We start from the raw sequence: 20,616 nt of genomic DNA on the forward strand, positions 1-20,616 counted from the left end.
ATTATAGCCTACATAATTTACATCTTAATACATCATCATTTTATTTATTTATTTATTATTTTTTTTTTTGCTTTCTTAATGTTCTCCAGTTTGAGACAATAATCGTTAGTCTCCTGAAGAAAATGAATAGAATTTGTCTCGGATCCTGACCATTTCTTCGACATTTCCCCCAAATAATAAAAAGTTTAACAATAAAAGTTACGGTAAATCAGTATTACTTTCATTGGAATGATAACGTTACATACATCAAAATTACTTAATTTAATTATAACATTCGTTTTCCTTCAAATTACATTTTCCACATCCAGTTCCAAAAAAACGCTTTGCCAGTGTTATTCGCACTCACTTTTACATTCAGGCCTATGACGGGGCAGCTTTCTGGGTCCTGTCATTCTGTGTGTCCACGTGTGGTGACGTCATCAGCAGTCGCCGACACATGTGTATGTTCATGTGATGTTCGCGAGGAAATATTGATGTAATTTATTGAATTGGTTAGCGCTGATTCTCTAACACAGTGAGTATTGACTTTGTGTCTGTGTGTTTGTTAGCGGTTTATACTGATAGTCCCTTTCTAAACAGCACTGTGGAAGTACAGTAACTTACAGTGACGGACTCAGAGACGCAGATAATACTGTCATCTATATTTTAAGCTGTATGTATGACAGCAGAGCTGTGGTCTATTAAAGTGATTTCACTATTGTTGTAGTGATGGAGTACATGCAGGCCCCGCCATCGAGCAGCCACGGCAATATGTGAGTATTACACGTGTCATTGTCATGAATAGTGCTGATATCGACATCTTTTAATAGTGTTGAAGTGAGAAATGCGTGTTACTTTAGAGACGCTCCTTAAATACGCCTGTTTGTTAAGTTCTCTCTCTTCTCTGCAGTCTTTGCTGCACATGTGGTGTTCCCATTCCTCCAAACCCTGCCAACATGTGTGTGTCCTGCCTGAGGACTCAAGTGGACATCTCTGAGGGCATTCCCAAACAGGTCTCAGTCCACTTCTGCAAGCAGTGTGAACGGTACGACACCAGGCTTGGCCTTCACAGCGGAGAAATAAACTCCCGACAGGATAAATGCCACAGTTTGGGATGACATTAGGTGTAAATGATGGCAGAATTTTAGTTTTTGGGTGAAATATTTCTTTAGATCATTAAACAGTAACTTAGGTGAAGGCTTCCTATCAATGATCACGTGTCAACAACAGTTAATGGGTCTTGCTCACTATGTGCCTGTGAACACACACATTTGTGCCTGATATCTGTGGACAAATCATGATCGATTAATCTATAACTTTTGTGTTAACTCTAAATTAAAAAAAAAACAACTGAAATGACATTAAACATTGTTAAGAGAATGTTGCACACATACTTAAATACAATAAAAAATCATCAGAAATGTATATATGTGTAAATATTAGTGGTATTTTTTGTAATCCCACATTTCAAATCAATTCTTGCGGTCACAATTCATGTGCGCACATCTAATGATTATAAACTGAGCTCTTTAACGTCGTCTTGCGGACAAATTTACATAAAATTGTCAAAAAATAGTGAGTATCATAGTAAAGATAGTAGGTTATGTCTTGAACGTGAACAGTGTGTCAGTGTATTGGATCAGTGCATTCACTCTTAAAGTGACAGCATCCTAATAGTCCTGTTACTGTCTGTGTTTTTAATGTTAATCAAACGACTAAGGACAAATAAAAAAAATCACACTGCTGTTGACTGAATAACTTTTTTTACTTTAACCCTCATGTGGTGTTCAAAACCCTATAACACTTGTGGTGTTCCCGGTCAAAAATGACCGGCCCATAAAAAATAACTTATAAATCACTCATTATACCATATTTTCACCCAATCTTGGATTCAATCTTTTTGTCAACTTGTTCTCTTTCAATTAGGACTGGTTTTATATTTCTGTTTGCATCTGATTAATCGTGAGCCTCGTTTGTCTGAGAGTAGGCATCTCATTTTTTGAGTAAAAAAAATAATAATTTATGAGTAAATTTGGAAATATGAATATTTTTTTGAAAAAAATGGCTACTGTTCATCACACTAGTCTACTTTAATGTTTCACCAGGAATTTTGTTTTGAAACTTTTGTTTTGTAAAAAATATGGAACATAGTCACACTTGTGGTGTTCCCGGTCAAAAATGACCGGTCTATACAAAATAGCTTATAAATCACTCATTATACCATATTTTCACCCAATCTTGGATTCAATCTTTTTGTCAACTTGTTCTCTTTCAATTAGGACTGGTTTTATATTTATGTTTGCATCTGATTAATCGTGGGCCTCGTTTGTCTGAGAGTAGGCATCTCATTTTTTGAGTAAAAAATAAATAATTTATAAGTAAATTTGGAAAAATGAAAAAAAAAATTGAAAAAAATGGCTACTGTTCATCACACTAGTCTACTCTAATGTTTTACCAGGAATTTTGTTTTGAAACTTTTGTTTTGTAAAAAATATGGAACATAGTCACACTTGTGGTGTTCCCGGTCAAAAATGACCGGCCTATAAAAAATAGCTTATAAATCACTCATTATACCATATTTTCACCCAATCTTGGATTCAATCTTTTTGTCAACTTGTTCTCTTTCAATTAGGACTGGTTTTACATTTCTGTTTGCATCTGATTAATCGTGGGCCTCATTTATTTGAGAGTAGGCATGGTAAAAAATGGTCACAATGGGCGACCATTGAAAGTGAATGGGAGAGACTGAAAATAACAGAAGAATTTAGTTTTCAGGAGCATGTTCATTATTTTCATGTACACATATGAGCATGTGTGCTTGCAAACATCGAGCCCTTGGACCTGTGCATGTATCGATACATTTACACGCTACCCAGACACACACACACACGTTAAAACACACAAGCTTTTTTGAGTATTACACACATTCTTTTCCAGAGAGAAATGATCCTCCCCACTATTTTCTGAGTCAAAAATCTGTTGAATAGCATCATGTGCAGAGAGCTGCTTTGCCATTGTGCTGCCACAAATGAATGACAAGCAAGGTGCTGTGAGGCATTTATATATGCCTGTGTTATCACATGATGTATATTTGTAAATATTGTCTAGTTCTGTGTGAGAACCACTGTCTATGGTGAGAACCTCACAGTTCCAAAACAAAATGTCATAATATTTTTTCTGGAAGCTGTGATGAAACAAGAACATGAAAGAAAGATTATTTTGAAGCCGGATCACTGCAGTAACGGCCAGTTTGTGTGTGTGTGTGTGTGTGTGGTAATGTCAGATGGATAAATGTATATTAGATGCAGGTTAGGGTAGAATCAAATTTCTCTCTGTGGAAAAGAATGTGTGTAATACTCAAAGTTTGTGTGTTTTAACGTGTGTGTGTGTGTCTGGGTAGCGTGTAAATGTATCGATACATGCACAGGTCCAAGGGCTCGATGTTTGCAAGCACACATGCTCATATGTGTACATGAAAATAATGAACATGCTCCTGAAAACTAAATTCTTCTGTTATTTTCAGTCTCTCCCATTCACTTTCAATGGTCGCCCATTGTGACCATTTTTTACCATGCCTACTCTCAAATAAATGAGGCCCACGATTAATCAGATGCAAACAGAAATGTAAAACCAGTCCTAATTGAAAGAGAACAAGTTGACAAAAAGATTGAATCCAAGATTGGGTGAAAATATGGTATAATGAGTGATTTATAAGCTATTTTTTATAGGCCGGTCATTTTTGACCGGGAACACCACAAGTGTGACTATGTTCCATATTTTTTACAAAACAAAAGTTTCAAAACAAAATTCCTGGTAAATCATTAGAGTAGACTAGAGTGATGAACAGTAACCATTTTTTTCAAAAAAAAAAAATCATATTTCCAAATTTATTCATAAATTATTCATTTTTTTACTCAAAAAATGAGATGCCTACTCTCGGATAAATGAGGCCCACGATTAATCAGATGCAAACAGAAATATAAAACCAGTCCTAATTGAAAGAGAACAAGTTGACAAAAAGATTGAATCCAAGATTGGGTGAAAATATGGTATAATGAGTGATTTATAAGCTATTTTGTATAGACCGGTCATTTTTGACCGGGAACACCACAAGTGTAACAAGGTAACAGAACTCCCACAAAAAAATACGAAAATGTTCAAAAAACAAATGAGATATAGTTATACCGCTTGGGAACAAAGTCACTAAGTTTCAGTCCAAAGCGATAACATTAACTAGTATTTTCAGGAAAAAGAAAATCTTCTCCGGGTCAAATTGACCCGAACACCACATGAGGGTTAACCCTCTGATGGTCTTCCTTTATGAGTCACGTCCTGGGCCTTCCCGGTCAGAAGTTAAAACCAATGCAATTTATTTTTGTTCTATAATATTTATTCTTTTTAATTTAGTATTTTGAGACAATTTGATTGTATTTATTAATATTTATGCAATATTTAAGGTCTATTTTTTCAATGGAAATTTATATATATTTATATATATATATTTTTTTAATTCTTAATGCAGTATTTTTGTTTAATATAGAGTCTAGGCCTTCAGAAAAAATATATTTTTTGAAGAAAATTAGCACCATCTGGTTACAGTATAGAGGAAAAGCGTAGAATCATGGTGTAACAACTAGATGGCATGTACAGCTCTCTATGGAGAGGCATGTGAATTCCCCAGCCGTTTGTGAACACATTTTTTTTTTGGTGGATTTGAATATATAATTGAAACAATCTCAAAAACTATTTCTTATTTTAAAAATTGTAAAATTTTTACTTTTGTAAATTTTGAATTTTTGTGTTTTTGTCAATTTCCCATTCATTTCCTATGGGGGTCATTTTTGACCAAAGTTGACTAATTTTTTTACGAACACTTAGCAAGCTCGGTTCACAAACTCCATTTTTTATGTGTTCACATACCTAATGCCAGAAATGTCACCAAGTTTCGTAACATTCAGATGAAGCTGTGATTTTTAAAAAATTCAAAACAGATTTTTTGTAGTCTGAATTTATTGGTGTGCATGTGTATAAAAGTGTGTTTGTGTGTGTGTGGGTGGGTGTGTGTGAATTTTTTGCACTCTTGATGTTGTAGAGTGTCTCCCCTTTACTGCGGTATACTTCTTTTAAGAATTGTGGCCGATTTGTAGATTGTACAAACAAAAATTCAGAGAATTTTTCAGAAAATCCAGAAAATTCTGAGTCAGAGAATTTTTGTTTTTTTGTAAATTTCCCATTCATTTCCTATGGGTCGGTCATTTCTGACCGAAGAGCACAAGTGTGACTTTTTTTTACGACCACTTAGCATGCTCGGATCATGACCTTAATTTTTTTTTTGTATTCACAAACCAAATCTGCCATAAAAGTCAGCAAGTATCATAACCTTCCAACAAAGCTGTGATTTTTAATAATTTAAAACAGAAAATTATTCGGTCAGAAGTGGCCGAGGACCATCAGAGGGTTAATAATATTTTACATTTATATTAGTTAGGCTAGAGGTTTCAGCTGTGGTCTTGGAAATTGAAAGGGTGTATCGAATGTTGGTTTCACGGCTGGTAAAAAATATTTATGGTCACGACTATTGGCAAAACGTTATTTTTAGACTATGTGTGTGTATACCTGCAGTGTGTGTGTGAGTAGTGTTCTCCTGTGTTTGCAGGTACCTGCAGCCTCCGGGCACCTGGATTCAGTGCGCGCTGGAGTCCAGGGAGCTTCTGGCGCTGTGTCTGAAGAAGCTGAAGGCCTCCATGACTAAGGTTGGGGACTTACACGTTCGCCACGGCAGGAACAGCTGCAGTTGATGCCGAGTTCACGTTGTGTTTCATTCCCGTCCAGGTGAGGCTCATTGACGCTGGCTTCCTGTGGACAGAACCCCACTCTAAACGCATCAAGTTGAAGCTGACCATCCAGAAAGAGGTACAGTATCTGTGTGAAGATCCCGAATAACTCCGCCAGAGCCGTGTTTCAGCGAGCGCGTGTCCCGCAGGTGCTGAACGGGGCCATCCTGCAGCAGGTGTTCGTGGTGGAGTTCGTCATCCTGCATCAGATGTGCGAGGACTGCCATCGAGTCGAGGCCAAGGACTTCTGGAAAGCAGTGGTGCAAGTCCGGCAGAAGGTGCGTGAGGTTTACATCGACTCTCAAACACATGGCACCCGATTGCAGAATTGGCCGTTCCAGGATGACGCTCGTTTTTAACATCAGGAGGAGATCCACCAACTGTCCAAACTCTGAATCATCTGCCGTGTTTCCTCTGTCGGGCCGGAGGATTTCATATATCAGCGTTAAAGACTTTACACTCCTTTTAGCTCAACTCACTTTCAGACAGCAGCGAGTGTTTGAAATAACTGTTTAATCTGATCACGGTATAAGGCAGACATTGATATAGTAAACATGACAGCATGAGGACATCAGACGAATCATATAGGCGGTCACAATCATGTTTTTATTTTAGCTGTCGGTACGCCTCGTCTCTTTATGTTCCAGAATCTGTGAGTGCGTTCGTTCACACTCGTCCTGTAAGGCACGTGACGTCAGGATGTGATAACTTTGTATATTTTTGTTTAAAAATATATTGTGTTAAATCTTAAGATAAATTGTAAGCTATGCCTAACCATAAGCTTGTTCTGAAAAGGTGACAAAAAATTTAAAGGGATAGTTCATCTTGAAATTAATGTTTGATATGTTTTATCTTACCTCAAGGGCATCCAAGATGTAGGTGTCTTTGTTTCCACAGTATTTTCAATTTTGATATTTTTCAGTCAAACCGTTGTTGTCTGTCAGTCATATAATGGAGGTCTATGGTCACCACCTCAAAGAGCAGCACAGAGAAGTCCAAATTAAACATGATTTAATGACTCGTGAATGTAAGTACACATTGATGGCCTAAGACACGAAACGAGCGGTTTGTGTGAGAAAACAAAGGATATTTATATCGTATTTACTTAGTGTAATCAAGTACTCTGAGGCCGCGGGTGCTTCAGTCTGCGCAAGCGCTGGAAAGCGCCGTAAGTGATCTCTTGTGCGGTTGCGGGAAAAAAAAATCAACGTTATCGGTTGATCTATCGAAATAATCTTCCATTGCAATTTCCTGTATATCCAGAGCTCCCACGGGTCCTTGAAATCCTTTTGTTGTTGAAAGTTTGTGAATCTGATGTTTTGTTTTCAAGGCCCTGGAAAGTTCTTGAAAATGAACATGCATAGATACAGGTCCTTGAAAGTGCTTGAATTTATTTTGTTCAATATTATTCATATTATTCTCTCCGGTCCGCTAATGTGTTATTTCGCCAACACTTCGTGGCCTATGCACACTAGCTCGCTTGATTTACGTTAGCTACGCGCATTTACACGTTAAGTCCAATGGTTAAGTCAAGTCCCATATTAGACGTTCTCTGGTCAAATGTTTCCCGTGTAAGGCACTTTGTGTTGTACGTTGCCATGATGTTCACGTGAGCACGAAACTAATACGATGGTACCATAACATTTCACAGACACACCGTGAAACATTGCAAAAATAGGCTGAAACCACTGAAATGTGATGCTTGGAATACACAAGTTTCAAGATATTTGGCTCACCAAAGAAGATTACAAAGAATTTTTCTTTTTTTGTCCCTTATTTAAATGTAAATGATGCGTTCTGAATCAAATCAATCCGGGACGCGATTTGTCCATAGACAGTGGATTTGTCTCGTGACTTACATAGACCCAGGTCCCAGACATTCAGTTGGTGGTTAATGCATGTTTGCATCTTTTTTTTTCATAGCGACAGAGTCTAGAGAACATGCGCTGTACACAGGCGTAATACATGTTTTTTTTTTTGTTTTGTTTTTAAACCATGTCGAACTTGATGAACGTAAGGCGAACTGCACAGTTTCATTTGCTCACGGGTGGACTTCTGTCAGTTGCAGTAACTGACAAATCTGTGCCTTTAGATATGTTAGGCCTATTGGTTCTTTTTTTTTTGTTTTTTTTGGGGGAAAATCTCTTAATATTATATACATTGTCAGAGACAAGTAACTAGTAGACAGGTTATAATTTAGGAATTAATCTAATAACATCTACAAATATAATAATGTTATTTTATTAATTTATTGTTTATAAATATTTAACACATGCAAAATAAATGATGATCCTATCTGTCATACACAATTTAAGGCATTTAAAAAAAGTTTTAAAAAGTGCAAAATTATTGAAATAAAAATGAGGCAATAATTCTAAATACTTAAGGCACGCTAACATATAGGCTGCTGAAGAGTTATGTAGAAATAAATAATCAATTGTAAAATAATGTGTTCTGTTGCAAGTTCACATACTTGATCTCATGGTTTCTCATGTTTTATTGTTGAGCTGTCAGGTTGTCATGTTGACATAATCAGTTCCAGGACCTTGACACATTTTCATTTTGTATAATATTTATTTGATTATCATTATTTTTTTATAGGATTAGGATATACCAAATATTCTTTGGTTTTATGCAAAACATAAATGGAAAATCAGATCTCTGTCATATGGCCAAAAATATATGCAAAAAAAGCCTTTTTTGCCTAGTTGTTTGACAGATGAAAACTGTAACAAGGTATCTTACATACACTATTTAAAATGGCTCTCATTTGAAGTGTCCCCACATTAAGTCCTTGAATTTGAGGGTATTGGACCTGTAAAGTCCTTGAAAGGTCCTTGAATTTGATGTTAACCAACAAGGGCTGTGGCTGTGATTACAAGAGGTAAAAACTATATAAATACTGTTTGTTTTCTCACACAAACCGCTCGTTTTGTGTCTCAGGCCATCAATGTGTACTTACATTTACGAGTCATTAAATCATGTTTAACGGTTTGACCTAAAAATATAAAAATTTAAAATACTGTGGAAACAAAGACACCTACATCTTGGATGCCCTTGAGGTAAGCTAAAACATATCAGAAATTAATTTCAAAGTGAACTATCCCTTTAAATAAAAAACTAATATTACATTTTTATGAGCCTGAATATTAGAACATATTATTTTAGAAAAATGCCCATCCCTAGTATTAAAGGGTTAGTTCACCCAAAAATGAAAATTAAGTCATTAATTACTCACCCCCATGCTGTACCAACCCCGTAAGACCTTCGTTCGTCTTCGGAACACAAATGAAGATATTTTTGATTAAATTTGAGAGCTGTATAACTACCACATTGGCTCCTAAAGGACTGCCTCTTGACGGCCCAAAAAGTCAATGAAGAAAATGTTTAAATATCCCAAGTGACTACCGTGGCTCAACTATATGTTTATCAAGCGACGCGAATACTTTTTGTGCGAAAAAACAAACAAAAATAACGAGTTTATTCGACTATTTCTTTTCTTCCTTGTAGGCCAGAACGAGACTTCCTTATAGATTTCCACGACGCATGCGCGAGAATTGCGATCTGAAGTAGTGTAAGCTGGTGTACGCAGATCGCAAATCTCGCGCATGCGTCGTGGAAATCTATAAGGAAGTCTCGTTCTGGCCTACAAGGAAGAAAAGAAATAGTCGAATAAACTCGTTATTTTTGTTTGTTTTTTCGCACAAAAAGTATTCGCGTCGCTTGATAAACATATAGTTGAGCCACGGTAGTCACTTGGGATATTTAAACATTTTCTTCATTGACTTTCTGGGCCGTCAAGAGGCAGTCCCTTAGGAGCCAATGTGGTAGTAAGACAGCTCTCAAATTTAATCAAAAATATCTTCATTTGTGTTCCGAAGACGAACGAAGGTCTTACGGGGTTGGTACAGCATGGGGGTGAGTAATTAATGACTTAATTTTCATTTTTGGGTGAACTAACCCTTTAAAATTGGTAGCAGGAATGGTGTTTAGTTTAAATGTTTCCCCATGGAAAGTAGGGTGTCATGAAGACTTGTCCAGAAGAAAGAGAGTTGTGTAAAACACAAACAGCCAATGAAGTCAACTAGTGTGCATAACTAGGAAGAGCTCATGCAAACAGAATCGACCACACCACTGAAGGAGGAGGAGTCTTACATTTCTGGACATCCTGCAATGAACCATTAACTTGCTAACCATTAAACTGTTTACATTTATGTTTGTGTCCTCCAGACGGTCCACAAGAAGACGTTTTACTACCTGGAGCAGCTGATTTTGAAGCACAAGCTGCACCAGAACACGGTGCGCATCAAGGAGATTCATGGTGCGTTTCCCATCATCCTCAGTGCTGTGTCGTGATGAGTCACTGGGCCGTCTGTGTTCATCTCTTCTTCATGTTTTCAGAGGGCATTGACTTCTACTACGGCTCGAAGCAGCACGGCCAGAAGATGGTGGACTTCCTTCAGTGCACCGTTCCCTGCAGGTCTGACACACACACACACACACACACCTCAGCTCAGTCACATGCAATCAGTACCTATCAGGGCTGATTTTGTTTGTGCACCTGCACTGTTTCTGTTCATAAGCATTTCAGTCTGAACACGATAGACTCTGCATTTGCTCATGGTTTTTCAATTCAAAAGCTTAAAGGAGATGTTCATGTCATTCTTTCTTCAGTCAAAGAGAAGGTATGGTAATGAAGGTTTTTGAGGAAAACATTTTCTCCATATAGTGACTGAAATACTATGGAAGTCAATGGGACCAGAAACTGTCTGGTTACTGATATTCTTCTAAATATCAGAAAATCGGCTGAATGGATTCGAAAACGGTAAAATCCAACTGTTTAACTCTGGGGGAGTGGTAAAATGAGCATATTTCCAAAAAAAGTGGAAAAAAAATCCCTTTCAATGGGGTCGAAGGTCCTGATGTGAGTTTCAGTGCAGCTTTAAAGTCTTGACACGATCCAGCCGAGTCTCATCTAGACAAACCAGCGGACATTTATAACAAAATAAACATTTATGTTCTTTAACCACTAATGCTGGCCTTGCACTAGCTGTGATGCGCCACATTATGTAATCACACGGAAAGGTCATGGCTACAAAAACGAAGTAGTGCTAAGTAGGCGGAAGCACTGACCCAGTGTTTACAAAGAGAATGTACGAAGACTGAGTCAAACGCAGTTAACAAAAAATAAATAAAAGGTAAAACAACAATGTTGGAGGACAAAATTAGAGTTTTTCACCCTACATTTCTGAACCGGAACACGCGTGACGTAATGTGTGTCGCATCACAGCTAGTGCAAGACCAGCATTTGTGGTTAAAAGTATATAAATGTGTATTGTGTTATGAATGTCGGCTGGTTTGTCTAGATTAGACTCTTATTCCTCGGCTGGATCGTGTCCAGACTCTGAAGCTGCACTGACACTCGCATCCGGACCTTTTGACCCGTTGAACCCCATTGAAGAAAACCCTGGAGTGTGTTCTTCAAAAACTGTCATTGCTTTTCCACTGAAGAAAGAGAGACATGAACATCTTGGATCATGTGGAGGAGAGTTAGTTCATTCTGAAGTGAACTAATCTGTTAAATGCACAATGATTTAAATTCCAAATGTGTGGTTGACACTGAAAAGTTTCAGTGTGTCGGGGTAGAAGTGGAGCATGATGGGAGTTGAGGGAGAGCTGATGGCTTGTATCTAATCAAACCCTTATTGTGAGGTTGTTGTAAGATCTGCTGAACTGACGGGTAATGCTGTCTGCAGGGCGAAGGCGTCTCAGCGGCTGATCTCTCATGATGTTCACTCCAACACCTACAACTACAAAAGCACCTTCTCCGTGGAGATCGTTCCTGTGTGTAAGGTGAGATCACACTGGATCCATCGACACCACTGTTGGTCTAATGAGTCTGCTGGGATGGCAACTGGTTCTGTAAATCACACTGTTGTCCACACAAACATATTGCTCATCGTTTTTATACACCCTCTATAATTGAACCATATACACTCACCGGCCACTTTATTAGGTACCCCATGCTAGTAACGGGTTGGACCCCCTTTTGCCTTCAGAACTGCCTCAATTCTTTGTGGCATAGATTCAACAAGGTGCTGGAAGCATTCCTCAGGGAGTTTGGTCCATATTGACATGATGGCATCACACAGTTGCCGCAGATTTGTCGGCTGCACATCCATGATGCGAATCTCCCGTTCCACCACATCCCAAAGATGCTCTATTGGATTGAGATCTGGTGACTGTGGAGGCCATTTGAGTACAGCGAACTCATTGTCATGTTCAAGAAACCAGTCTGAGATGATTCCAGCTTTATGACATGGCGCATTATCCTGCTGAAAGTAGCCATCAGAAGTTGGGTACATTGTGGTCATAAAGGGATGGACATGGTCAGCAACAATACTCAGGTAGGCTGTGGCGTTGCAACGATGCTCAATTGGTACCAAGGGGCCCAAAGAGTGCCAAGAAAATATTCCCCACACCATGACACCACCACCACCAGCCTGAACCGTTGATACAAGGCAGGATGGATCCATGCTTTCATGTTGTAGACGCCAAATTCTGACCCTACCATCCGAATGTCGCAGCAGAAATCGAGACTCATCAGACCAGGCAACGTTTTTCCAATCTTCTATTGTCCAATTTCGATGAGCTTGTGCAAATTGTAGCCTCAGTTTCCTGTTCTTAGCTGAAAGGAGTGGCACCCGGTGTGGTCTTCTGCTGCTGTAGCCCATCTGCCTCAAAGTTCGACGTACTGTGCGTTCAGAGATGCTCTTCTGCCCACCTTGGTTGTAATGGGTGGTTATTTGAGTCACTGTTGCCCTTCTATCAGCTCGAACCAGTCTGGCCATTCTCCTCTGACCTCTGGCATCAACAAGGCATTTCCGCCCACAGAACTGCCGCTCACTGGATGTTTTTTCTTTTTCGGACCATTCTCTGTAAACCCTAGAGATGGTTGTGCGTGAAAATCCCAGTAGATTAGCAGTTTCTGAAATACTCAGACCAGCCCTTCTGGCACCAACAATCATGCCACGTTCAAAGTCACTCAAATCACCTTTCTTCCCCATACTGATGCTCGGTTTGAACTGCAGGAGATTGTCTTGACCATGTCTACATGCCTAAATGCACTGAGTTGCCGCCATGTGATTGGCTGCTTAGAAATTAAGTGTTAACGAGCAGTTGGACAGGTGTACCTAATAAAGTGGCCGGTGAGTGTAATATCTGTGAGTTTAAAGGCACTCTATGCAAAATCTGTACCTTAATATAACAGCTTCAAAGTCGTTTTGGTGGTTAACAAAGTCATAGTAGGGCGAATCATCCTGGTAGGAAAGCTTGGGGGGGGGGCGCCGCCGGAAAAACCAGCCATGCAAGTTTGAGAGTGGCGCCCCTGACACAGCGCGTGAGAATCACGAAATGGTTTACGGCAACGACGTCACACGCATCAACAACATCATACTGTATGAAGCTACTTTCGAAAAAGGGAAAGAGAATCGGACCGTGCTAGAAACCGGACAAGAGTCCACTCGGTCGGGCTTTCACTCACTGTAAGTTATTTATCACGTATCTTTAGTCCTGTGTCTGGTTCGGATTTCTTATGACGTGTGTAAGTTACTGTTATATCAAGTTTATCTGACTAACAGTACACTTCCCGACTGTAACTTCAAATTGTGTTGATTATGAATCAATCAAATCTTGACGCTGTTGATGTTGATTCTTGCGATTACTATGAGGACATAGTCAATATCTCACATAATTATTAGGACATGTATAAGCCTAGAGGTTGTAAATAATTGAACACAATTTGCTATTATGATAAATTGTAATCATGTCTAAATCATAACGTCCAATGTAATGAAATAATGCGACGTACATTTAACTTGATTGATGTCATCTGACATTTTGTAATTACAATCAAAAAACATGAATGAAATTATACAGTACCCTATACACTATAGGCTATTTACTTCTGATTTTGCAGAAATCATGTAAAAACGCTATAAGCCAGCAAACGCGATAGGCAACTTTATTATTAAAAAGCAGTCTAGCACTTGACAGTAGTTCAGTAGATATGCAGTAACAGGGGAATAACGGTTATTTACGACAGTGCAAGTACACCACAGCGGCTCTAGAGGTCACTGTTTTACAAAAAAACCAGAGAGTGCATAGTGTGCCTTTAATGGCTGTGTGTCGAGTTATTGTCAGAGAACAGTAAATATATACTGCTATACAAGCAGCACAGTGACTACTCTAAAACATATCCAAGTTTCATTTCTATAGGATTGTCCCTTGAGTAGATATACTAAAATGTTTGCTGAAATGCGAGGGGTGTACTCACTTTTGTGAGAGACTGTAAATACACATGCATGTATACATTTATGAAACATTTGCATGTATGTGTACTTTTATAAATGAAATATTTTATATATAAATATATGTATGTAAAATGTATACATTTTTCTAAGATATATACATGCATGTGTGTGTATTTAAATATACACAGTACACACACATTATGCAAACACATTTTGCGATTAATCGTTTCACAGCCCTTGTAAAGCCATTAGAATGAGTATTTCACCTTATTCTGTCCTGTAGGTCCAGCTCTACACACACTGGTTGATTTCACATGTGCATAACTTGAGTCTCGTATGTTTGGTGTGTGTTTCAGGACAATGTGGTGTGTCTGTCTCCACGGCTCGCCCAGAGTCTGGGTAACATGGGTCAGGTGTGTGTGTGCATCCGGGTCTCCAGCTCCATACACCTGCTGGACCCCAACACCCTGCAGGGTGAGTGACTGCCCCACTGCATTCCTCCTATAAACGATATGATGTGCTCCAGAGGGGCTTCTGTGAGGACCGATGCTACTAATAATAGTGCCAATATTATAACATTTTGTCTTATTAAAATGCTCATCATACAGTAAATGCAGATGTAAATGAATCCTGTTGATCACGTTGCGTGTCACTCCAGTAGGGCTGTAGTCAACCAAAGCAATCCTTAGTCAACCAAAGTCCTGCGCAACGATTAGTCGACTAAGAAAAACACACGCTATGTTTTGAACAATTTTTTAAACAATTGTCATTGAGCATTTGTAAAACAACAACGAAAAAACATCACAAATAAATAAAACTATAATAATAATAATAATACAATTCTTTGAAAATTAAGTTATTTTTTTAACTGCAAAAAGTGAGGAGCTCTGTCCTAGGTCTATGCAGTCACAATTGCGCACCTGACCACACCACACGCTGCAAAAAATATAACTGCTAGCTGCCACATAATGAAAAATCCCAACAAAAGCTCTCGTTTATACAGGCTGTATATTCTTCTTTACTTTCAAAGCTATGGGTTAACTTTCGTCCTGACGATCAAGGCGTTTTAAACAAACACACAAAAAACCCAAATAGCCTAAAAACAATCCGAATAATAATAGGCTGTATTTTGGAAGGCATATAGGTTTATTTTTGTTTTGTTGCTTTATTAAGGCTATTTTCAAATGCGTCAAGTGTACAAATAAAAACATATTAAGAAAACACAATCTATTGAGTCCGCATGATATAGCCGCTAAAAGGGACTGCTCATGACTTTTGCGCGCTCAAGTTCGATTTCAAATGTAGGCGCGCGGTGTGCACGCTAATAGAGCAACGCAGTCGCCTCCCTCCACAGTCTTGTCATCTTTGTTTTAAAATGCAGCCAGACAAAAAAAGCCAAAACAAGCAGCGTTCTAACTGAATGCATACAGCATCCCTTACCGAGCGAGAAGCAGCAGCGCAGCCAGCCACAGGTGCGGTTTATGTGTGTGCGTTAAACTGTGGCGCAGTTAAAAATGGCCTAAATTAAAGCATTTAAAATTGGGGACAAAACATAGGCTAATTATATTTAGAATACAGTAATAAATAACTGCTTATAAAGGAATAAATATCAAGGAGTAAATCATTAAAAAATTCTTTCTATTGGTAAAAAAAAAAAATGCAACTGGTCGACCAATAAGAATGTCAGTCGACCAAGACGGCATCGACCGATTAGTCGACTAAAGTTGACAGCCCTACACTCCAGTCTTCTGCCCTGTTCATTACTTGACCAGGAATGAGCATATAAGCAATGCTTAGTGTTAGAAAATACACTCGTTCATTTGACAAGACTAGCGGTCGACTGATTTGGATTTTTTTTTATTTTATTTTTTTGATAGCCAATGCCAATATCTTAAACAGAATGGCTAATATAAAGCAGTTTTTTTTCTGGGCGATAATCGCCTTTATAAATTTCCATTCAAAAATGTTCCAATTTTCTGATTTCTGAAATTAATATTTATTTTATCTTATTTATTTTATTTGGGAAAAAATATTTGAACTTGATAAATCTGTTAAATAAATAATACTTTAGATGGCAACATTTCCGTTTGACCCATTATAGCATTTATGTTAAAAATATGAATGTGTCCAGATTAGTGTATCGCAGCAGCGACGTATCGGTCAAAAATTTGGGGTCAATAAGATTTTCTTCTTTTGAAAAGTTAAGTTTTATTTTCATCAAGGATGCATTAATGAACATGATTTTATTTTTTTCTAAGTTGTGTGATTTGGTAGGGTTAGTGTAAGAGAGAATATGCTGTGTGCTATCCATTAGCATTGTAAAAAGAGAGAGAATGTACAGTTTGTACAGTATAGACCATTTCACAAGATGTAAACAACACTGGTCCAGAAGCACTGTTTTCTTTATTTCACATGTAAAGAAAACATCTTAAAGATGTTTGTTTAACTTTTTGATTCAGTTTTAAATGTTCTGTTGGTTGTATTTTATCCCAGCTTTTATGTAGTGTTAAAAAACTGAAACAGGAAGTGCTTCTGGACCAGTGTTGTTTACATCTTGTGAAATGGTCTATAAAAACATTACGCCTATGGAGAGTGCCTAAAAACACATTCAAGTGTGTGTGAACTCACTCTACATGTGTAGCAGATCTGATCTAGACCAAATGCATTAACATGGTATTAGTATGGTTATGTGGTTAAGCATTATGTCCAGTTCTGTTGAGGATGGAGTAACATGCGCTGTATTAATGTGTGTTTTCAGTCGCTGAGGTGGATGGAGGCACGTACTGGCGCCACCCGTTCAACAGCCTGTGTAGCCCTCGTCAGCTCGAGGAGTTCCTCATCATGGACATCGACATCATCAGAGACCAGCGGCTCGGAGCTGGCGCCGGCCTCACCTCCAATAAGGTGCGATTGAGGAGTTAAGCTCCTACACACACCTGTGTTTGAGAAGCTGCCGTGAGCTGCAGTCCATCCAGCTTAGAGCAAGTTGTCTCACTGAAGTATTTCACATGTAAAAACGACTAAGATTTAGGGACTTGGGTTAGTAAATAGAATTAAAAATGCATGAAGATGCAGTGAATCGATGTGTTTGCAGCACACGCTGGCTGAGGTCTGGGTCCAGAAGACGTCAGAGATGGACTCGGGTCGTCAGTACCACTGCAGGACTTTCCTGGGTCACCTGCTGAACATCGGAGACCTGGCGCTGGGGTGCGTTCACATGCTCCGCCTCACTGATTTCAGACACAAACATCCGACACATGGACTGTAACACACTTTTGCTCTTATACCTCAGATATGATTTTGCCAATGCCAATATCAACGATGAGTTCCTCAACAAAATGAACCCTCACCATGTTCCTGATGTGGTAAGAGTCATCACAACTCAACTCAGAATGTGAAAAGAAAGAAATTTATACTTTTATTCAAGGATTCATTAAATGTATTAAAAGTGACAGTGAAGACATTTATAATGTTAGCACAAAATATTCTGTTTATAAAAGAATCCTGAAATATTTTTTCCACAGAAGGAAGAAGCAGCACAACTGTTTTCAACACTGATAATAATTATGAATGTTTCTTGAGCATCATATTAGAGGGATTTCTGAAGGATCATGTGACACTGAACATTCAGCTTTGATCACAGGAATAAATTACACTTTACTATATATTCACATAGAAAACAGCGGATTTACACTGTAATAATATTACACTATTTTTACTGTATTTTTAATCAAATGAATGCAGCCCTGGTGAGCAGAAGAGAAAACTCCACTATGTACTGTAAAATATATATTTTTTTAAATCTGAACATGACGTATGTTTTCAGTCACTCTGTGTGCATTACCCGTGAGCGTGACCATGTGATGTGGTGTTCAGGTGCTGATAAAGAAGAGCTACGACCGCATGAGGAGAGCGAGGAACCGAGTGTGGAGACTGAGGGAGCTGGAGCGCGAGAGAGACGAGGCCGACACCGACGACGAGAGGTCAGAGACGCCACACTCCGTAGCACATTTACACAGTCCGCTTAAATGCATTCACTTATATTACCTTATTATAAAGTGTTGCCTAAAAATAAATCTGTAGTATTGACAATAGGGGTGCACGATTCAGAAAATGTCACGATTCGATTCGATACCGATTTTTTTTGTCTTGAGATTCGATTCAAAATCGATTTTCGATTCAAAAACGATTCTCGATTCAAAAAACGATTCACAGGTCTATATAAATGTAGTTTACTTTTTCCTATGTGATTGATTGCAGTAGACATAATTTAAAAGAAAAGTTTGATATTACTTTATATGTCTTCATACAAAAATAAAAATTTGCAACTAAAAAGTACGAAGTGCCAAGCTTTGGCCAGCTTTCAAATACATTTAATTCAAGTTTAAAATAAAACTTAAATTAAAAGCTTTTACATTCAGCTTTAAAGTGCTGTAGTCAGATCAAACAAACAATTATGCTAAATGTGGTTTAAGGAGTAGGCCTACTTCAGCTACCAGGTTGACTGTTGAAATGTGAACTCGACTGGGCACATTGAACTTCCTAAAAATATATACTAATTTCATAGAACCCTTGCGAAAATATTTTAAATAGATTTAAAAAAGCCACCGCTACTTGTAACATCTATGGTTAGATTGATTTGTTTAGATCCAGTGAAGTCGTTCATAGGCGCGTAATTTGCGGGTATCTCCAGTTAACTAGCAGAGCATTCATTTAGTTCGCTATTAAATAAGAGACCTGTTGTTTTTGAAATCAAGCTGAGCGCTCGTGTCCGCTGCGATCAGTGTCATGGATACAGTGTTCTCTGTGGCTCGCGCAGTCTTCTCTCGGACGCGCGCTTCAATCTATCGCCGTTGTGGAGACTCCGGTGAAATCACAAAATAAAATGCACACAAACGTGATGAACATATTCGGTTTTGATGAAAGAGAGAAAAAACTATACGAGTGCGGTTTAGAACCCGTAACCTCTGACACGCTTGGCAAAAGATCTACAGAACTCAAACATAAGATCTGCAGATCAATGCATTTATTTACGGGTTGAGCAGAGTGGCTGCACAGTTTGACCAGCGGACGGCAAGAACTTGCAATAACTATTTATCAGACCGGCCCCTCGCAGCCTCGAAACCATAGAAACACTACCGGACCACCGGAAAAAGTCCCGACTCACCCGATTGCCACTCCGCCCCTGCACGCCATTAAAAAATATAGCCTATATGAATCGATTTTTGGAATTCTATGAATCGATTCTGAATCGGTAAAGATTGAATCGCGATTCAAATATGAATCGATTTTTTTTGCACACCCCTAATTGACAAGAAATAATAACTTCAGTGACTTTAAGATGCTGTGTGCAAACTTGAAGCGCTCTCTCTTCCAACGCATTCTCATCACAAGGCGTCATATACGACGCTTTTGCCAAAGCGTAGTCATCCAACACACATGGCACCCTTAAGCGTCAAATGAGACGCTTCGGTTATGGTAGGTTTAGTATGGGGTAGGGTTAGACCACTAGGAGGCGCCTTCTGTCCCATATCTATCTGTCTCATTTGACTCTAAAGGGTGCCGTGTGCGTGGGATGTCTACGCTTTGGCAAAAGGCTACTAGGATGTATTGAATAATATTCTTTAGTAATATTTTACTTTAGCCGTATATATAATTCAGTCTGTTCAGTAGTTTTTCCTGTGGTGTTGAAATGATCAAGTGTGTAGAAATGCATCTGAGCTATCACACAGCTCCAAATATAATCTAAACGTCACGTTTATTTCAGAATGGAAATCAACCATTATTTTTTTTTTATTGCCTGTCTGATGATGATTGTGTCTCCTAGACAATACAATGAATTCCTGGAGGACCTGGAGGAAGATGAGGTCCTGAGGAAGAACGTCAACATCTTCAGAGGTGATGAGACCCGTCAGCCCTGACCCTGTGTGTCCTGAAGTAATGTTTTCACTGTACTCATATCAGGCATGTTCCCTGTACAGATGCCTCAAAGATCCCCGTGGAAAGCGACACGGAGGATGACGGCGCTCCCAGGATCTCTCTGGCCGAGATGTTGGAGGAGTTGAGCCTGAGTGACGCCACCGGTGGAGAGGGGGCCGACATGATGACGGATTCATGACCTTGTGAGCTAGCGTCATCACACATCAGGGCCGGTGTCAGACGTCGTGGAGGACGAATTCTCTGTGTCTTCAAGAGAATTGCATTTGCTAATAAACTGGTGCAGTCGTGAAGTTCCACAGTCAATAAATCATCTTAACACCGTGGCTGTGTCTATATGACAGGTGGCTGACAAATAAGAGGGATGAGGGATGGTTGACCCAAAAACGCTTTACAATAATGTTCATTAGTTAATGTATTAAAGAGGAGCAACTCTAGCCACTTCTTTGCTGATTTTCTGTTTTCTTGTCGCATGTATTATCATCGAGTTCCCCCTACAGCTGTGCGGCGTATATTTCACAACACTGTCATAAAAACACTCACTTGCAGCGCCT

At 38.8% G+C, this 20,616-nt stretch overlaps 1 protein-coding gene across 1 annotated transcript; it reads left to right on the forward strand.

Moving 5' to 3' along the window:
• The first annotated feature begins 373 nt into the window (after positions 1-373).
• LOC120464570 (60S ribosomal export protein NMD3) lies at positions 374-20,386 on the forward strand. Its single transcript, XM_089120863.1, has 16 exons — positions 374-514; positions 707-752; positions 890-1,024; positions 5,636-5,732; positions 5,812-5,892; positions 5,963-6,091; positions 10,044-10,134; positions 10,215-10,293; positions 11,570-11,666; positions 14,482-14,599; positions 16,884-17,029; positions 17,220-17,332; positions 17,418-17,490; positions 18,002-18,108; positions 19,953-20,023; positions 20,107-20,386. Coding segments are annotated over exons 1-16 (1,521 nt in total). The 5' UTR covers positions 374-513; the 3' UTR covers positions 20,244-20,386.
• Positions 20,387-20,616: the final 230 nt, after the last annotated feature.

This window comes from Pimephales promelas, chromosome 16 (genome assembly GCF_988280905.1).
Source record: "Pimephales promelas chromosome 16, fPimPro1.hap1.1, whole genome shotgun sequence".
Classification (NCBI taxonomy): Eukaryota; Metazoa; Chordata; class Actinopteri; order Cypriniformes; family Leuciscidae; genus Pimephales; species Pimephales promelas.